At 43.3% G+C, this 21,459-nt stretch overlaps 1 protein-coding gene across 1 annotated transcript in view; it reads left to right on the top strand.

The window, feature by feature from the left end:
• Positions 1 to 21,459, top strand: part of FOXP2 (forkhead box P2) — a 1,080,393-nt gene that overhangs the window by 862,481 nt on the left and 196,453 nt on the right. The window contains 1 exon segment of the mRNA XM_029617020.1: positions 21,167 to 21,250. Within this exon segment, the coding sequence (XP_029472880.1) occupies positions 21,167 to 21,250 (84 nt within the window).

Genomic DNA, 21,459 nt, shown 5'->3' with positions numbered 1-21,459 from the left:
GTCTGGTTTCCCATACTTCTCGACCTCTGAATCAGAGAACCAATTCGCCTTGTCTCAGCACCCACTCTCATAACTCAGGATCAGGGTAGGTTGCGCCATCCCAACCTTCAATCCCTATCCTTCACAGCCTGGATGTTGAAAGCTTGATCCTACAACCACTCAATCTTTCAGCTAATGTCTCTCAAGTGCTTGTAGCTTCACGAAAGCCTTCTATACAAAATCCTATCATTATAAGTGGAAAAGATTCGTCATGTGGTGCACACAAAAAAGTATTGACCCTTTTTCCTGCCCCACAGCATCTTTACTAGATTATCTCTGGTACCTTTCAGACTCTGGTCTCCAGACTTCCTCAGTTAGGGTACATTTGAGTGCCATCTCAGCATACCACAAGGGAATAGGAGATGCCCCAATATCAGGGCAACCCCTAATCCATAGGTTTTTGAGAGGTTTAGTTGAACTAAAACCCCCTTTACGGCCTCCAGTCACAGAATGGGACCTTAATGTAATACTGACAAGACTCATACGTTCTCCTTTTGAACCCATTGATTCCTGTGATGTTAAATTTCTTACATGCAAAGTTATCTTCCTAGTAGCTATTACCTCTGCTAGGTGGGTGAGTGAGTTACAAGCACTTGTTACATACTCACCATACACAAGATTTTTACATGACCGAGTGGTTCTTCATACTCACCCTAAATTCCTTCCTAAGGTGGTTACGGATTTCCACTTAAATTAGTCCATTGTCTTGCCCACATTCTTCCCAAGACTTCACTCTCACCAAGAGGAGAGGGTCTTACACACCTTAGACTGTAAACATGCACTTGCCTATTACCCTAAACTGCATTGCAGCCCTTAGGAAATTCACCCAGCTCTTTGTTTCTTTTGATAAAAACAAACCAGGTAAGGCAGTGGGCAAACAAACTCTCTCCAACTAGCTAGCAGATTGTATAGAGTTTTATTACAAAAAAGCAGGCCTTTCCTACAGGGGCGAGTAAAGGCGCACTCAGTCAGAGCAATGTCAACCTCGGTAGTGCACTATCGTTCAGTACCAATTGCTGACATTTGTAAAGCTGCAACATGGAGTTCTCTTCACACCTTTGCAGCACATTACTGTTTGGACAAAGAAGGATGACAAGATTCAGCTTACGGACAATCTGTCTTAAAGAACTTGTTTCCAGTATAACCCCAACTCCTTCCACATCCAACTTAATGTAATTTCAGGCTTCCTCAATTTTAGCCAACAGTTCTCCAGTTGTTGTGCCTGTTGCACAAGTTGTGTGCTGTTGGTCCACACTACATACGAGTCAGCCTGTAGCTTGCTAATCACCCATATGTGAGGACTATATCCTGCTTGTCCTAGGATAAAGCAAAATTGCTTACCTGTAATAGGTGTTATCCCAGGTCAGCAGGATATAGTCTTCACGAAACCCAACTGCCACCCCGTGGAGTTGGATCCGAGACGTTTTGTTATTTTATTTTTGCTAAAGCTTATTGCTACAAACGAGACTGAAGGAAGACCCCTGTGGCTCAAGCGATCATGGCATGCTGGGCATGCTCAGTTGGCTCAGTGTGCCAGTCAAAAGTTTCTAGAAACTTTGACAGAAAGTTTTCCGCGATAGGGTTCCATTCAGTGACGTCACCCATATGTGAGGACTATATCCTGCTGACCTGGGATAACATCTATTACAGGTAAGCAATTTTGCTATCTCAGCTTTTTACGCCTTCATCCCCTCTTCCTTCTTCTATAGGTTCTGTCCTCGTCTCTTCTCACCCCTTCCTATGCTTTCCCCACTTTCTTCCTACCGGCTCCCTATACCCTTCCACCACCTTCTCACCTAATCAATTCCAGCTTCTTATCCCACCCCAAGCTCTTCCTCCTCCCACTCCCTGGTACAGTTTATTATAATCTAGAAGTTGATGCATCGGATCGGGCAGTGGTTTGGGTTACCTCTACCCAATCCAATAACTAAATCTGAGCTGGCAAGCCTCCTTTATCTGCTCCTATGCCGTGGGTGGTGTGCCGGCCTTTTCTTTACTTCGGCCGCCGGCAGGGTGGAGTGCACGAGGCAGCCCTGAAGCCTCCATTCCATTTTGGTTGTGGATGGCCTAGTCTGGCACCCCCTCAGAGCCGCCGCCCTGGGCAAATGCAGTTTGCACAGTGGCTTCTGCCGGCCCTACCAAGGGGCTTTAAATAAAAATAACCCGCAAAAGCGCCTCATTATTGCACCAGAAAACCACCAGTCTATCTTTAAGGAAGGAAGACCATACATGTAAGACTGATAACGAAGGGAAAAATCTCAAGGAAGGTAATACTGTATGTACTGCTTTTTGTGAACAATTCTTGTGGCCAATGTTCCATATGCCATGCACCCTTAAAATTGACCCTGAAGCCTACACCATCTGAGGCATTGGAGTACAGCTCACAATCACAGCTACTGACCTGGAATGATGGCATGCAGACATACCATTAAAGTTCACTAAGAAGGTGTGCCAAATGGCAAGATCTTCCTTCAGTCCCTTGGTGACCCTCAGACAGTAATGATCCCTGGGAATGCCTGCCTTCACCTAGAATAACCCATGGGGTTGTTACACACTGCAAAGGCAAAGCTACAGATCAAGAAGCACATGAATTTCAAAGTGACTTTCCTCTTATTGTGGCAGAAATCAAATGGGACAGTTTTGCCAACGTGTGTGGCAGGAGCCTTGAGATCATGTGTACAGAGTCCAACTCAATGCCCTTGGAAGGTGAAGGAAGAGATGAGACCTTGTAACTAGTTACAGGCTAATGGGATTCCAAAATGGCACAATAATTTGCAAAAGCTCCAGAATAAATGGTCACATTCTACCATACCCCGTTTCTCCATGGAAAAAGAAAGCGTCCAAGTAGTGGACAATGAACATTGAGTTGGACCCCCTTCTCCATTGCCCAGTGGACAATGGTACTGAATATGATATGAAACAGGCCATGGCCATAAACTTGTAATAAAATGCCCTTCAAAATGAAAGTCCAGTAAAGAGAAGTTTTTTGGATGCCAAAGCAGTAGCTGAAATGATGATTCTATGTTCATCTTGGTCATCAGGGCACCTTGCCTGCACTCTTATCAAGCTAATTTTAAAACGAACTCCATGTGTCAGCACGTGAGCAAAGGTATGCTGGAATTTTAAATCATGCATGCATGTTTTAAAATATACCAGCCACGCGTAGGTATGATCTTAATTTTAAGAAGTTACTCGAGCACCTGTAGCATGTGTGTCTTCCATAGGACTTTGTCAGCTTTTACACGCATATGTAGGCAGATTTTAAAATTGGCCCAATTAATATTGAGGTCTACCATACCCCTCTGGTTCTTCATCCTGCATGCTCCCCAGCTGACCCAGACCCTTCACCCTGTCCTGTAAGCCCTAAAACTAGAGATTTACAGACTTCTCCTCATCTGGAGTAGCAGTAAAGTGATGTGGATAAGAAGTCGACGCACACCGCAGTCTCTGGTTTTAAAATACACTTACATGCGTAAACTTTGGCCCCTCCCTGGAATGCCTATGCTCCGCCTATGCCCTGCCCCTTTTTCATCCTCTTCCATCATGTCCCCAGAACCCAGGGCAGAGTATGGAGAGGATAGAATTTGGAATGGGCTCAACCACAACCTCCTTAGCTCTTCCTTGCTATACAGCACATCTCAGTTGACTCTGGTGGATGCACAGCAGCCCTACTCATCCTCGTTGGCTTCTGGTACCTTGCAGGTCTGTAGTGACAGATGGCAAGTAGGCCAACAGGTCCAGGCACTCCTGCCCTGTGTTCTCTGGCACCACTGGACCTGGATCAGCTAATGATTCTGCCACACATTGTGCTGAAGCACAATGCGCCACAGCCAAAGGGTTTGACTGATGGGACCTACTGTAAAAATATTGCAGCTAGCTACCCTCTGAAGTGACACCAATGCATGAAGCATCCTGCAGTTCTGAATTATCTCCTCCTATTATTATACTATATATATATATATATATATATATATATATTATTATTATACTATATATATATATTTTTTTTTTTTTTATAAACCCGTTGTTAATTTTTTGGAGGGTTAATAAAGTAGGAAAAACATGAAGTAACCTCCACTTACCTGGGAGGTTCAGGACCAGTGGCGTGAGGAGCAGCCTGGTCCCATTCAAATGCAAAACCCAGCAGTGAACCCTTTTTGTTGCTCCCTTTATAATATATATATATATATATATATATATATATGAAGTAATCAGGTAATATATGATTATGTAAGGTGCTCAACAAACAGGCCCAAATACACTCCACAGGAGTGGGGAAAAAGCACTAATACGAGTGAATGTAGTAACAATTTAAAAAGTACATCTTTATTAAAATTTGTTCAAAATAGATAAAATACTAGAACACCTTAACCCTCCTAGATATATTACATCAAATCACTACACACAAGTCCTTATGTGTATATATAGGTTTGACAATAAAATGTAAATATCTCCGTATTGCAATATTATGTAGACAAAGAAATTGTTCACATACCAGTTTTCATCAACAGAACAATATTGATACAATGTGGTCAACTTGAGATTGTATGGGTAAGCATTACAAAAGTCCAACTATTGACAGGTGTTTGCAATGTATATTGAATACCATGTTGTTGCAATGTAATGAACAAAAACACTATATACAAACCTCATAAGTGTTTTCTGTATTTTAAAGCAGTAATGTGTTACAAATGCTGCCTGAAGATCATAAACAACAAAAAACCTAATACAGTCACAAATGTAAGCAATAATGCATTTATTCAGAAATCAGCCAGAGAATATGACATAAGAGTGGTATTTTTCCTGGGTATGATGTCAAATGCCCCAACAAGGCCCTTGTTTCACCAAATACGGCTTCTTCAGGGGGAAACCCTAATGTATCAGACACCAAAAAAATCTCAAAAGGCTCCACTCATGCCAAAGCAGGGGTAGCGAAATGTGCAACTGGATTTAACATGCCAAAGGGCTTATTAAATCGGTTAGAGCTTCTGCTTAGCTTATTGTCCTTTCAGACCCAAGAGAGCACAGAGAGTGCTTAATGTATGCATGTAATCCAAGAAACAGTAGCTGCACTCAAACAAGAATTGCAACAAAAAGCTATAAACAGCATCTTAAACTTGAAGCTTTAAACAGCTCATGCATTTAAAAATATCCACATGGAAATGGGGAGCCAGAGTGAGTAAGGCACAGAAATGCATCTCAGTCCGGCAGCTGCACGTCGCAAATCCCGAGTCAAGAACGATTTTGAATAGTTTCCTGGCATCTTTCTCCCATGTCTTTCATGTTCATGAGATCTCAAAGTGAGGCGCCTACATTCTCTCATATTAGTTCTTTTTCCCACTCCTATGGAGTGTAATTGGTCATATATATATATATATATATATATATATATATATATATATCCAAATAGTCAAAAATGGCAGCAATAATGTTATTAACTGAAGTAGTGGTAATATGTGAAAACTACTAAAAAAAAACTACTACTACCAAAAACCTCCATAAAATAAAGGTCAAACATTTATGATATTCCACCCTCATAATTACAATAGCAATGTATGTATTTTAAAATATGGGGAAAAATAGCCAGTTCATAACTTACCGGAAAAACCAGCAAGCGAGCTTGTGGGTCTGTTACACTACATGCTGGCAGACCACAAGGGCTTTAATACTGGCAAAAAAAAGAAAAAAGGCCTAATTAATCAGTTCTATTGCCAACATTTCTCACCAAACAGTGTTTCTATAGAAATTTTTTTTTAGGAAAAATATGTATTATATGATGCCTTATATTTATACCTCTTAAACAGCATCACTGTTCTAGATAAGCTACGAAACTCAAAAGCAGCACTGCGGTAATTGGCACATAGAAAATATCCTACGAAGTAGCACAGTGGTAATTTGCACATATGAGATACCCAAATTTAAGTCCTTTGTTAACCATTCAAGGTCATTCAAGGTCATGGTTAACATTCACAAAGTTATTTGCCATCTTAAGATAGCAGTTTTCTTTGATCAAGATGAACCATCTGACTCAAAACCAACATTAGTGTGAAAAACATCTTGGGTCCCACTTGGTTCACTTGATCTAGCAATTGCATCCTTTGAGAAACTGGTGTTATGGGATCTTTCAATCTTGGAAGCTAATAGTCACACTTCTCAATGGGCTTATAATTTATCCAGGGAAGAACATCAAGACAATTCAGTAGTAATATGCCCCGCGGATAAGGGTGGTGGAGTAGTCTTAATGTGTCTGATGATGACTGTGAAGTGTATAATCAATTTTCATATACTAATTTCTATTTACCATTACAGCAAGATCCTACAGCAATACTCTATAGGTCTATTCATCAATTATTAGACCAAGGCATGAAAGACAAAATATTAATCTTAAGTAATATCACTTCCTATGGAAACCATATCTAGTAACACCAACCCTTTATTTGATGCCTAAGATTCATAAAAACCTCTAATCTCCACTGGGACACCCTATTGTGTCAGGCATTGGGTCTCTGCTTGAACTGTTATCAATATATGTTGATCAATATCTACAACCTTGTCTTTCCAATATCCAGTCATAAATTTGGGACTCGGTGCACTTTATTCAGATTCTACAAAACACTGGATTTTTTTGAAGCACATCAATTTTGCTTATAGCAGGTATCACAGCCCTTTATACTCATATACCTCAGTCTTCAGCTCTGGAAATAATAGCTAATCCTCTAAATGATTTAGATATTTCTTGTCAACATCAACAGCTCATAGTGGGGTAGATTTTCAGACGAGCGCGAACAGCCTACTTTTGTTTGCGCTCCAGGCGCAAACAAAAGTACGCTGGATTTTAGTAGATACGCGCGGAGCCGCGCGTATCCACTAAAATCCTGGATCGGCGCGCGCAAGGCAATCGATTTTGTATAGCCTGCGCGCGCCGAGCCGCGCTACCTCCCCCCGTTCCCTCCAAGGCCGCTCCGAAATCGGAGCGGCCTTGGAGGGAACTTTCCTTTGCCCTCCCCTCACCTTCCCCTCCCTTCCCCTACCTAACCCACCCGCCCGGCCCTGTCTACACCCCCCCCTTACCTTTGTCGGGGGATTTACGCCTCCCGGAGGGAGACGTAAATCCCCGCGCGCCAGCGGGCCTGCTGCGCGCCGGGCCGCGACCTGGGGGCGGGTACGGAGGGCGCGGCCACGCCCCCGGGCCGTAGCCACGCCCCGTACCCGCCCCCAAAACGCTGCCGACACGCCCCCGGAACGCCGCGACGACCGGGCCCGCCCCCCGACACGCCCCCGACACGCCCCCCTCCGAGAACCCCGGGACTTACGCGAGTCCCGGGGCTCTGCGCGCGCCGGGAGGCCTATGTAAAATAGGCTTCCCGGCGCGCAGGGCCCTGCTCGCCTAAATCCGCCCGGTTTTGGGCGGATTTAGGCGAGCAGGGCTCTGAAAATCTACCCCAGTGGATTTAGCCAGAATAGTTCTAACAAAAAACTTTTTCACATTTAAAGGTCAATTCTATCAACAAATAAAGAGCCCCCTCGGTGGCATGCCTTTATGTAGTTAAATTTTAGGAAGTACACATTTATCCATCAGAATATTGGATTAGGATAAAATGTTGGATCCACTTCATAGATGACATATTTTTTATTTGACAAGTACTAAACAATGATTTGACCAATTTGGGGAATGCCTTAATACAGCTGATGGAAGTCTTCAGTTCACTTTAACCAGTCACCAAGATCAAATCCCTTTTTTTTTGTGTTTATGTATTTATCATTCCAAAAGATTTTTGTACAAAACAATATGGGCCGGATTTTAAGAGTTACGCACAGGCGTAGATTTGTGCGCGCAACCTGGCACGCACAAATCTACGCCCAATTTTATAACATGCGTGCGCAACTACGCACATGTTATAAAATCCGGGGTCGGCGCACGCAAGGGGGTGCACACTTGTGCATCTTGCGCATGCCGAGCCCAAAGGGAGCCCTGATGGCTTTCCCCTTTCCCTCCAAGGCCTCTCTGAAATCAGAGCGGCCTTGGAGGGAACTTTCTTTCCGCCACCCCCCCCCACCTAACCCGCCTAACCCGCCCCCCAGCCCTACCTAAAACCCGCCCTCACCTTTGTTTCTTTCCGCCATCCCCCCCACCTAACCCGCCCCCCAGCCCTACCTAAAACCCGCTCTCACCTTTGTTAAAGAAGTTGCGCCTGCCTCTGTGCAGGTGTAGGTTGCGTGCGCCGGCCAAGTGCCAGCGCAAAATTCCCCAGCCTAGAGGCCCTACGGAGGCCTCTGGCCACGCCCTCGGACCTCACCCGCTCCACCCCCTTTTTCAAGCTCCGGGACATACGCACGTCCCGGGGCTTGTGTGCGTCGCCGGGCCTATGCAAAATAGGCCCAGTGCGTGTAATCCCCCTGCGCACGTAAATCCAGCTGGATTTACGTGTGCAGGGCTTTTAAAATCTGGCCCTATATTTAAAACCTACAGATGGGATACCCTTCTGCATTATAGGAGTTATCACTCCTGATGTTTTAGAGATAATATTCCAACTGGTCAGTTCATGTGACTTAGAATGTTATGTTAATCTTATCTGAATATAAATAGCAAGCAACACATATGGTAGCCAAAGTTAAGGCTAGAGGATATCCAGGGGCTCTATTTGGAGCCTGCTACTTACTACAGAAAAATGGTCTTATTTAGATCGTATTGTTTGTTTTTTTAACCTAATACTCCATATTACTGCAGTACAATACATTATTAGATGTCACTAGAATGTTTTGACTACTCATGACAAGCTTGCTCATGGGTCCATCTTTTCACATATACACAGACATGATCGGTGACATTGATTGGTCCATACCTATTCTTGCTCTCCATTCCAATCACTTAATATGAATATTGGCCATTTTAAATGTGGGACGTGTGTGGTGTGTAATAATTACCTTAAAATTAATTATTTTTTTAATTCCCAGTAAACAGACTCATTTTTTATTACAGGACAAATATGACTGTAACACTAAGCAAGTCATCTATGCTATTGTTTGCCCTTGTGGCCTGTTGTACATAGCACATTATATTGCATAAGAGCTATGTTTGAACAGCTAAATTAGAAGCACCAATTGTAAGACACTGGCACAGTCATAACCATACGGTCGATGACATCCGATATTTTGTGATACATCATATCAGTAAAGATCAAGGAGAAGACATATCAACATTGCTATGGAGAAAGGAACAAAATTACATCTTTTCTTGGAACCTGATTGTCCCCAATGGTCTCAATCTGTCAATTGAATGGGAGGCATAATATTAAATTAGTATAATAATTTTTCTCACAGGACAAGCAGGATGGTAGTCCTCACATATGGGTGACATCATCAGGATGGAGCCCAATCACGGAACACTTTTGTCAAAGTTTCCAGAACTTTGACTAGCACCTACAGGGCATGCCCAGCATAGCACCAACCCTGCAGCCAGCAGAGGTCCCCCTTCAGTCTTCTTTTTTCCGCACAGCAGTAGCCACGAGGGTTAAGGAGCTCTTCCTGACAGAAATTTTCCTCACGGAACATTGTTTAAAAAATTTCAAAAAATGTTACCTCATGGGTCCCCTTATCGATTTCTTTGCTCCGCAGTCGAACGGTAAGTTTTCTGCCTGTTTGCGGTCGATTCCCATCGAGGTTTTCCCTTGCAGCCTACCGGCCATCGACCGCACTGTGACTAAATTTTGTCGAAGCCATGGCGTCGGGTTTCCGTCCATGTCCCATCTGCACTCGAACAATGTCCATCACTAACCCTCACATGCTCTATGTGATGTTTTTTGGGTCCGGCCACGATGTCCTTTCTTGTATCAAATGTGCCCAAATGGCATCAAAAGGTCGCAAGGCTCGGCCCAATAAGATGGGTCTTCTCTTTCGGCCAAAAACCTCAACTCCCATCGATAACTTCGATGTCGTCTGAACCAGTGCCATCTACGTCGCGCCAGCACCGGGAATCTGCTGCTAGCCGACCGGCCTCGATGACTCCACAGGTGTCGACCCCTTCTGTTCCTCCTCTGGAAAAACACCGGGGGGAACATCGAGAAAAACATCAACACTATCATCATAAAGCTCAGGCCATCGATACCAGTAAACCCTCGACATCGATGTCATCTGAGCCTCCAACAAAGAAGCTCCATACAGAAAAGGCTTTATCCTCTTCTGTCTCTGGATCACCGAGGCGTTCCCCACCTGGACAGGTGCCAGGATCCGCGAATCCACCTTCACCGGTGGACCCTCCGGCTACGCCAGTGCTACCTCCCACTCCGGAACCGGGTATTCATGCCCCAGGTTTCCATGAGGAATTGGATCGGATGATCCAAGAGGCCATCGGCAAAGCACTCCAGGGCTTCCAACTTCCATCGATACCGGTACCGGTTGCTCCTCCGGTCACTGACCCGATGCCCATGGCGCTTGCATCGCTATTGGCTAGAATGGACAAGTTAATCGGTGCCCTTCCACCGGTGGATCTGAGGGAACTGAGGGACCCGACTCCTTCCTTACCAATTCCCTTGTCATCAGAGGAAGATGAAGAAGAACTGCTCTTCATTCCACCATCGGGAGTGCCGCCACTGACACATCCATCGATGTCACCGATTCTATTGGTGCCTCCCCCGATGCCAGCGATGCCGCCATCGATGCCCTCGATGCCTCCATCGATGCCTTCGATTCCTCCTTCGGGACCATCAATGCCCAGGCCAGGGCCTTCAGGAATAACCCCGTTACTTCCTTCTGAAGAACATTTGGGAGCTGGTGGTGACCCTTATAATCTTTGGACTGACGATTCATCCCAGGATTCTGATGATCTACCTTCACAGCCCTCCCCTCCTGATGAAAGGAGGCGCTCTCCTCCAGAGGACCTGTCCTTTATTAATTTTGTAAAGGAGATGTCTGAAATAGTCCCATTCCAGCGTCAGACAAAAGAGGATTCTAGACACCAGATGCTAGAGCTTCTACAATTTCTCGATGCTCCAAAGGAAATCATGTCCATCCCTATTCATGACATCCTTTTGGACCTTTTGAAGGGAAACTGGGAGCACCCTGGCTCGGTGGCACCTGTTAACCGAAAAGCAGATGCCATCTACTTAGATCAGTCAGCTCCTGGCTTCCAAAGAACTCAGTTGGATCATCACTCGGTGGTTGTAGAGTCAGCCCAAAAGAGGGCCAGACGCGCCAAACCTCATTCATCCATTCCCCCAGGGAAAGATCAGAAGTTCCTGGATGCATTTGGAAGACGGGTATTCCATGGATCAATGCCCATCTATCGCATTGCATCCTACCAACTCTACATGACCCAATATAATAGGGCCTTGTTCACGAAGATTCAAGACTTTTCTGAAGCCTTACCTCTACAGTTCCAAGACTAACTTCATGCCCTAGCACAAAAGGGCTTAGATGCTGGCAAGCATGAAGTACGATCAGTGTATGACATCTTTGACACCGCTTCCAGGGTGTCTGCAGCCAGTATCAGTGCAAGGAGATGGGCCTGGCTGAAATCTTCAGACCTCAGACCAGAGGTACAAGACAGATTGGCTGATTTGCCCTGTGCAAAGATTCAAGAAGCGGTGGCGCAGCTCCAGGACCACCAAGTGACTGCGCCAGCTCTCCTTACTGCCTTCTGATCCCTCTTCTTCATCCAAAAGATCTTTTAAGAGGGATTCTAAGAGACAATTCTACCGGCAGATGAGGTACTATCCCCCAGCATCCAGGACTTCTAAGCCTTACCAAAAAGGCCAACCTAGGCAGCCTAGAGGGCAGAAGTCGCAGCCAACCACTCAACCAGGTCCAGCGGCAGGTTTTTGACTACCTTCTAGAGAGCAGTACCCAGCTTCCACTTCCAACCATTCTGGTCGGCGGCCAGTTGTGCCACTTTTCCAGCCAATGGCATGCAGTCACCACAGATCAGTGGGTACCTGCAATAGTATCCAAAGGTTACCACCTCAACTTTCTGTCTGTCCCACCAGATTCCCTGCCTGGGCTGATGTGGGGAACATCCGACCATTCACCACTCTTGGAGCAGGTCTCCCTCCTCCTCCAGTCCCGAGCAATAGAACCAGTGCCCCTCTCAGAACAGGGGCAAGGGTTCTATTCCAGGTATTTCCTGATACCAAAAAAGTCAGGTGGGGTGCACCCAATATTGGATCTTCGCACTCTAAACAAATACCTACAAAGAGAAAAGTTCAAGATAATGACCTGGGGTTCTCTACTTCCCCTTCTTCAAAGGGGAGACTGGCTCTGCTCTCTAGACCTTCAGGACACCTACATGCACATTTCAATTACTCCGTCACATCGCAGATTCCTGTGATTCCTAGTAGGCCCAAAACACTTCCAACATCGAGTGTTACCTTTCGTCCTAGCATCTGCCCCACACATCTTCACCAAGTGCCTCGTGGTGGTAGCGGCCTACCTCAAGAGTCAGAGTGTCCACCTCTACCCCTATCTGGACAATTGGTTGATCAGGGCTCCCTCTCGGCAAGGCACACTGATGTCCCTTTGCCTCACTTTGCATTCCCTGATCTCCCTGGGTTTTCTCATAAACTATCAAAAATCCAAACTAGTTCCTTCGCAAACTCTGTTGTTCATAGGGGCCGACTTGGACACTCTTAAGAGTGAAATCTTTCCTACCTCAGGATCGAGCTCTCACTCTCGCTTCTCTGGCCTTTCGACTACAGTCTCAACAACATTCAACTGCACATCATTTCCTGATAGTATTGGGTCATATGGCCTCCACAGTGCATGTCATTCCCATGGCTCGCCTCGCCATGAGAGTAATGCAGTGGACTCTAAGATCACAGTGGACAGTCTTCTCAGCCAATGTCCTCCACAATCCGCATCACCAAACAGCTCCGTCTATCGCTAACTTGGTGGGAAAACCAATCCAGTCTGGTACAAGGCCTCCCATTTCAGATTCCAGAACCTCAAATAACCTTAACAACAGATGCCTCCAACCTCGGCTGGGGTGCACATGTTGCACATCTGCAAACTCAGGGCATCTGGTCTCCAGAGGAAGCCAAACACCAGATAAATTTCCTGGAGCTTCGTGCAATCAGATATGCTCTCAGGGCTTTTCAGGATCACCTGTCCAACCAGGTCATCCTGTTTCAAACCGACAACCAGGTAGCCATGTGGTACATCAACAAGCAAGGGGGAACAGGCTCCTACCTCCTGTGTCAGGAAGCTGCACAGATATGGGCGGAGACCCTTTCCCACTTGATGTACCTCAGAGCCACCTACTTGCTGGGAGTGGACAATGTGTTGGCAGACAAGCGGAGTCACACTTTTCAACCACATGAGTGGTCCCTCAACCCCACTGTAGCGGACTCAATATTCCAACATTGGGGTTACCCTCACATAGACCACTTTGCGTCAATTCACAACCGCAAAGTAGGGAACTTCTGCTCCCTCACTCGCAGCCAACACCTCCAGCCCAGAGACGCTTTCTCCCTCTCATGAGCCAGCAGTCTCCTTTATGCATACCCTCCACTTCCACTCATTTCAAAGACTCTCATGAAGTTGCGAAGGGACAGGGGTCTAATGATTCTCATAGCCCCTCATTGGCCACGCCAGGTCTGGTTTCCAATTCTCCACGACCTATCGGTACACCGGCACATTCCTCTAGGGAAGGACCCGCTTCTGATCACGCAGATCAATGGCTGCCTTCGCCACTCCAACCTCCAGGCCCTCTCTCTGACTGCCTGGATGTTGAAAGGTTAATAATGCAAACTCTTAACCTTTCAGAGCCGGTTTCCCGTGTCCTAGTAGCTTCACGAAAGCCTTCCACAAGGCAGTCTTATCGTTATAAATGGAACAATTTTATGGGATGGTGTACTTCTATGTCCATCGAGCCCTTCACTTGTCCCACTCCAAAGTTTCTGGACTATCTCTGGCACCTGTCAGTCAGGCCTCAAAACTTCTTCTATCAGGGTACATGTCAGTGTGGTAACTGCCTTCCATAAAGGTGTGGGGGATATACCCATTTCAGTACAACCCCTTATCACACACTTTTTGAAGGGCTTGCTCCACCTTAAACCTCCACTGTGCCCTCTGGCCCCTTCTTGGGACCTCAACATGGTTTTGGGAAGGCTCATGAAACCGCCGTTTGAGCCTCTCCAATCCTGTGATCTCCGCTATCTCACTTGAAAAGTGATTTTTCTTTTAGCGGTCACATCGGCTCGCAGAGTTAGTGAGTTACAGGCCTTAGTCACCTACCCGCCTTACACTAAACGTCTGCATGACAGGTAGTACTCTGCACTCACCCTAAATTTTTGCCTAAGGTAGTATCAGAGTTTCATATCAATCAATCCATTAAACTACCCACTTTCTTTCCCAGGCCCCACTCAAACCCAGGAGAACGGGCTCTGCATATCCTTGACTGTAAACGTGCTCTAGCATTTTATCTAGACTGTACAGCTGCCCTCAGGAAGGGCACTCAATTGTTTGTTTCCTTTGATCCCATCAAATTGGGCAAATCTATGGGTTGGCAGACTCTCTCCTCCTGGTTAGTGGACTGTATTTCCTTTTGTTACCAACAGGCAGGCATTCCGCTTCAAGACCGTGTTAAAGCACACTCTGTCAGGGCCATGGCAACATCAGTAGCGCACCTACACTCGGTGCCGCTTGCTGACATCTGTAAGGCTGCCACCTGGAGCTCTCTCCACTCCTTTGCAGCCCATTATTGTTTAGACAAGGCTGACAGACAAGATTCCATCTTCGGCCAGTCTGTGCTACGCAACTTATTTGTGAACTGAGTTACCAACATCCTTCCGCCAACCCGGTAGGGTTCAGGATGACCTCTACCAAATTCCTCCCCAGTTCTTGTGCCTGTTGCACGTCTTTAGGTACATTTAGTGCATTGCTCGGGCATCCTCAGCTGGGTACTCACTCATATGTGAGGACTACCATCCTGCTTGTCCTGTGAGAAAGCAGAGTTGCTTACCTGTAACAGGTGTTCTCACAGGACAGCAGAATGTTAGTCCTCATGAAACCCGCCCGCCACCCCACGGTGTTGGGTTCGCTTACGATTTATTATTTTATTTTTCGCATGTACTTTTACTATAAGATGAGACTGAAGGGGGACCCCTGCTGGCTGCAGGGTTGGTGCTATGCTGGGCATGCCCAGTAGGTTATATGCTAAAGTGCATCCTCTGTTAATCTCATTACATATTATTAACCCAGAGGAACTAGGCTCAATTTAAAGCCAACCATATATTTTATGTATATTTATTTCCAAACTATGTCTTATACATTTTAACAGAAAGTGCTAAGTGCAATACACAATATCCCCATTTAAAATCCTCCACACCATACTCACATACACACCATACATACCATCATATCCCACCACACACTAAAAAACCCAACTAGTACATAAACAATGCTAATACCCCCCACTATATATACCCCCAATGTTACAATACATTTGTTTTTCAAATTGGCATGCCCAGTAGGTGCCAGTCAAAGTTCTGGAAACTTTGACAAAAGTGTTCCGTGATTGGGCTCCATCCTGATGATGTCACCCATATGTGAGGACTAACATCCTGCTGTCCTGTGAGAACACCTGTTACAGGTAAGCAACTCTGCTTTTCCTGGCTTCAATAACCAACATTATGGTTTTGACCACTGAACATACATTGAGCATTCAATTTTTTTGAACTAAGAATTTAGGCCTGGATATTTTAAAATGCACTAAATATCGCATGCAATAGGAAAAGGGGCATGCTTTATGGTAATAGGCAGTTTATTGCAATTTGCCCTAATACCTATGTGAAGCACAAACATGGTTCAAATTGTGATAACTTTTTTGCACTTTGTGACAAGTGCCAGAATTGTATTTCTTACATACAACCACTGGGGGGACCATGTTTAGTAGTTTTAAGCTCCTGGAGAGCCAGCCTAGCTGTCAGGGCCAAGAGAAAAAGAGAGAGAGAGAGAGAGAGAGAGAGAGACTAACCATAATGCCCTCATCCTAGGTAGGTATTTATATCTCTATAGAAGGCCCCCCTAGTTACTCGAGGTGAGGTTTAGGTGGGGGTTAGGGGCCACTTTGACATTCAAAGTGAGACGTACGAACAGAGCAGTGCTCTCTTGTGAAGATTTGATGACCTTCGGAGGAATTTGTGCAATGTTCTCTCAGCCTAGCTTGATGGATTCTCTACCTGGGTAACATCAAGCTAGGTTGAGAGAACATTGCACAAATCTCATCTTTGGGTGAGTTTCCTCACTCCGAAGGTCATCAAATCTTCACAAGAGAGCACTGTTCTGTTCGTACATCTCACTCTGAATGTCAAAGTGGCCCCTAACCCCTACACTAATACCTAAACCTCACCTCGCATTACTAGGTGGGCCTCCTATAGAGGTATAAATACCTACCTAGGATGAGGGCATTATGGCTAGTCTCTCTCTCTCTGAAAATTATAGCCCAGCCCACTTGGCCACATATCCCACCACAAACTCGTCCTATTTTTCTTATTTGCATCGCACCATGCATTATGGTGCTTTCGCATGCGTTAAAGGCATTTTCGCATGCGTTAAAGTTGCTTAACACATGTGAAAACGCCATATAGCACTTTGATAAATGACCCCCTTAGTTGGATACTAAATGCATCATTTTTATTGGATTCCTGAATTATAAGATTCTAATTGGTCCTCTAGCCATGCGTGTCCAATAGTATATAATAGGATGTTCTCTTAGTCGCCTCCACTAACAGCGTGAGAGTGGCCAGAAAGCATGTTTTTGAACATGGCAGCTGAATGTTAACAAAAATTTTTATCTAATATAGTTCTCAAGTAATTGCGGCATACACATATTTTTTGAATACGTTTTTTAAAGTACAGACAATCTTATTAGTATATATACTTTAAATTATCTAAGCATGTTTTTTGAATTTGTTGCTTTATAGGGCTACATTGCCAAAATCAATTTGTGTTACACTTTCATAGTAAGTAAAATCGTGTGCTTGATATGAACAACTGCATTACAGCCTAAAGAAAAATTATTAACAGCAGCTTTTTCTTTGTTGCAGACAGCCAGTGTCACATTTGTAATCCCCCTGAGGAAGCCAACAACAGGTGGCGCAACAAAGGTCTTAAATTGGGGTATCTCGTATGTGCAAATTACCACTGTGCTGCTTTGTAGGGTATTTTCTATGTGCCAATTACCACTGTGCTGCTTTTGAGTTATGTAGTATATCTAGACTAGTGATGCTGTTTAAGGAGTACAAATAAGGCATCATATAATATACGTTTTTCCTAAAAAAAAAAAATTTTTAAAGACAAACTCTTTGGTGAGAAATGTTGGCAATAGAATTGATTCATTTGGGGTTCTTTTTCCCAGTATTGATTAAAGCCCCTTGCGGTCTGCTAGCATGTATTGTAATAGACCCATAAGCTCGCTTGCTGGTTTTCCGGTAAGTTATGAACTGGCTTTTTTTCCCCATTTTTTAAAATGCATAAGTAACTATTATAATTATGAGGGTGGAAGTGTTGTTAATATTTGACCTTTTTTCTTATAGAGATTTTTGATAGTATTGTTTTATTTTGTTTCGTAGTTTAAGGATGTGCACTGATTTTATTTTTGGGTCATTTTCGTTTTGTGTTGTTATCTGTCAAATTTCATTTTTATAATGGTTTGGGAGGCATTTATTTCGTGTTTCCCTCATTTCAGAGTTAGTGTGCACTAACCAGTTTTCCTAATTTTGGGCTTAGTGTGCACTAATGGGACTTTGGTGCGCACTAACCAGATGTTAGTGTGCACACTACCTACTTTTCTAATTTTGGAGTTAGTGCGCCCTAATAGGACTTTGGGCGCACTAACTGGGTGTTAGCGCACGCTAACTGGTTAACTAGACAATTTCGTTGCCAAAGTCTATTTCGTTTAAAACAAATGTACATCCTTAATATATAGTAAAATCAAATAGCTTTTTATTTTAATAAATGGTGGAAGTTATAGCCCCCCTCCCACTGCCCACAGTAAGGAACAGTTTAGTTTATTTATTTCATACTTGATTAATTGCAAATCTTTACCAAGGCAAACCAATACCATGGTAAAGATTTGGTAAATATTTGTCCAAGTCCCATACAGATACAGAGAAGAGGAGGGAAACTGAGAGCCAGGCAGTTTACATCTCCCGCCAGCTCTAGCCCCCCCCCCCCCGGATTTCATTGCACTAGCCCACAGCCAATCACAAACCTGCAGATTTTCCATCACACACACCCCATGATGGTGGCATGCCCTATAATCGGCAATAGCAGGGCTGCGCCGGCAAACATTAGCCAGTACCGGCACCACAAGGAAACCACATAACCCAGTGCCATGCCTCCTGAGACTTGCCTAGAGTCAACCCCCTTCTCCTCATTCCATTACTGATGGGGTAAATACCTGTTCTCTTACCTATGGATGCGGTGCTCCTGTATTTGATGTGGGAGCTGATAATTTCTGGCAGTGTCATCTTATACTCTGGTCTGATCTTTTTGTTTGGGCCTAAGAGAGAGAGTTGTGAAATGTATTAGGTTAGTACAATAAAATGGTATTGCCTTATAATATTTTTAGTTTGTTAATCTTTATTTCCTACAAAGGAAATAGAGAGGCATAAACCAATATTGGAGGAGAAAGAAGAGGGGAAAAGAAAGTCACAAGCTACAAAGAGACAATGAATGATAACTCTTGTGGTCCAATATTTGTTTTGCCCACATAAAATAGAAAGCAGTGCACATCTCAGTATATACCACATAAATTGCACAAGATGTAAAATGTCACAGAATTGTCTGTAGGATTAATGACATTTTTTGCTTTAAGAATAATTGAGCAAACAGAATATCTACCACATTTGTGATGTCCAGTCAGTTGCTGACCTGTAATTGTACATTGGTTCCGTGTCTTAATTGGAGGTAATGTGGATGGAGAAACAATTTCAGATAAATTTCTCAACCTTAAATAAGCAAATCTGATTTTTTTATCCTTAAAACCTGGATGCAACTCTGATACTGACCTAAGTTTGATCTTGGAGATCTGTGATGCATGATAAGAATAACCCAAAATGAAAGTTAAAACACCTTGAATGGAAAAGTCTGAGGCACTGCTTAGAGAAAAGTGCCCTCTTATATGCCCTTCCAACCCAAGGAAATAGATACCCCCTTTGAATTAATTTAGACAAAAATTAATTACAATTGATGCTTGAATTCCTGAACATCTGTACAGTTTCAGTGAATGCTGTGAAACAGGTAAATTCTCTTTCAAAAATGGTAGTTGAAAACTTTTGAGCAGACTGCTGATGTTCAGATATGGACAAACAATGCTTTACCTGTGGTGGGCCATATGTTCCTGAAGTATGTATGCCCTCATGTATTTAGGATGGGTTAGATTCTTTTGTCAAGTCTTTAATAAAGCTGCCACTATTTCATTTCACTTGAATAAATGTTTCTTCAAGTTTATTGGCAAGTACAAGGTGTTTTTATGTACAAAACACTTTTTGAAGGTTTACTCCTAAGAGTACAGTTTATTATTAACATGCAATTCTAATATCGAGTTTTAAAGTCATCAATATTTGTCAGCTCCTTGCAACTATGGAACAGCCATTTTATTGTCATTTTCCAAAGAATGATAGGGTAGCCTATCCACTGCAAAGTGTATAAATACCTCAACAAATGAAATGCTGAGATCATGACTCTATAACAATCACAACCACCCAATATATATATATTTTTTTACTATAACAATCACAACCACCCAATCATGACTCTGACATAATTTCAGAGAATGAAGAAGTTGGATTTGCATGAGACATTAGCAGACTAACTAATAAAATCTTGATGCTAGCAAACTAGACATAGTGTAAAAGAACAAGAGCCATTAGCAGTGTCAGTATCAAGCGACTGTTATGTTCATATGTAAATCACTTAGCATGAATTTTCCTATTATAAGTGATATATACAAGTTTTTAATAAATAAATGGAATATTCTTGTTCTTTTTGAGGGCCAGAGTAAGGCCAGGATGGTCACGGCTGCCCATGTTATATAACAGAAAAGAAAGAACTGTACATATTTTGGGAATAAGATAAATGAAATGTATTTGTTAGATTGGAGGAGAGGCAGAAGAAAAGCAAATTAGTATTATTTAACCTGAAATTATTCCTAAAGACTTATCGTATTTTAACCTTATAGAATAAAAGGAATTGTTCAAAAACATACAAGTTCATTCTGATTGCAGCTAGTAATGATTTCTTGTAGTATACCTCATAAATGTAAAATTGTGGCTGCTCTCCTAAACAGTGAAAAGACTGATTGTTTTTACTTAGTTTCAGATTTGTCAAAACTTACTGCATATTGATATAGTTATATTTATTCCTTAAAGCTGTATGTTCACTAAATATCAAACTTTGTAATACACATGCATTTTTTTTTAGGAATATTTAAATCTTCTGTAATAACTGTTTACATTTTATAAAGATTCTGCTATTTTTGTAATATTCCAAGTGATGATTCAGCTTGCAATAGGACCAATTATACCTGTTTTGTTTGCTGTCTTACTGAGAGAAAAGTAAAGTCCATCAGTTGTAATGAGACCCAGTGCAGTGGGGATGTCGGCTCAGTGGCAGAGTTCAGGATTTCACAGTGCCTGGTCTTTGTCACTCTATTGAATTAGATTGATGATGGCAGATTGTAGGGGGCACTAACTGGACCTCAGTGGGAATGGATGAAGTATGTAGACAATCCTGGCAGGCACTGCGCTTTGAGGACCCTTCACCCCTTCACAGCTGTTGCTGCTAGTCCATTGCTAACACTGTCCATATGACTTTAAAGGGCTTTCTAATTTATGACTTTAGTAACTTGTTACTGTTGAAACAACCGTGACCTCAATTCTCTTATTGACAAAAAGATGAAGTGTTGTTTGTTTTGTTTTTTTCTGACCTTTTAACATTACAAAGGGTATCAAAGTTTTTTCCCCATAACCAAACTTGCATTTCCTCATAGATAAGTTTCCACCAGTGACTGAGACTTTTATGTGTAAGAATCATTACACCGAGATAAGCTCAATGATAAAATGTATCTCGGTAATAAAATAGCTGTATCAGTCATTTCTAAAATGCTTGTGATTTCGCTTTTTCTTAACAGCTTTCTAAAGAACGTGAACGTCTTCAAGCTATGATGACCCACTTGCACATGCGACCCTCGGAGCCCAAGCCATCTCCAAAACCTGTAAGTGCATATTGCTTTATAAACAGTAAATAGGCCTACAAATCTATCAGACTAAGAAAATGAACAATTTAGTGACAGTTGGAAAACAATGAGTGTGATGAAAAATATTGCAATAAAATGAAAGTAAAATGTAATACCTTCTCAAATTGTATGTTTCTTTAAAAGTAATGCTATCTTTTACAAAATCTATCCAGTCTAAACCATGGGTG

Source organism: Rhinatrema bivittatum, chromosome 9, assembly GCF_901001135.1.
Source record: "Rhinatrema bivittatum chromosome 9, aRhiBiv1.1, whole genome shotgun sequence".
Taxonomy (NCBI): Eukaryota; Metazoa; Chordata; class Amphibia; order Gymnophiona; family Rhinatrematidae; genus Rhinatrema; species Rhinatrema bivittatum.
Note: the sequence above shows the minus strand (reverse complement) of the source record. Positions and strands in the feature narration are given on the sequence as shown.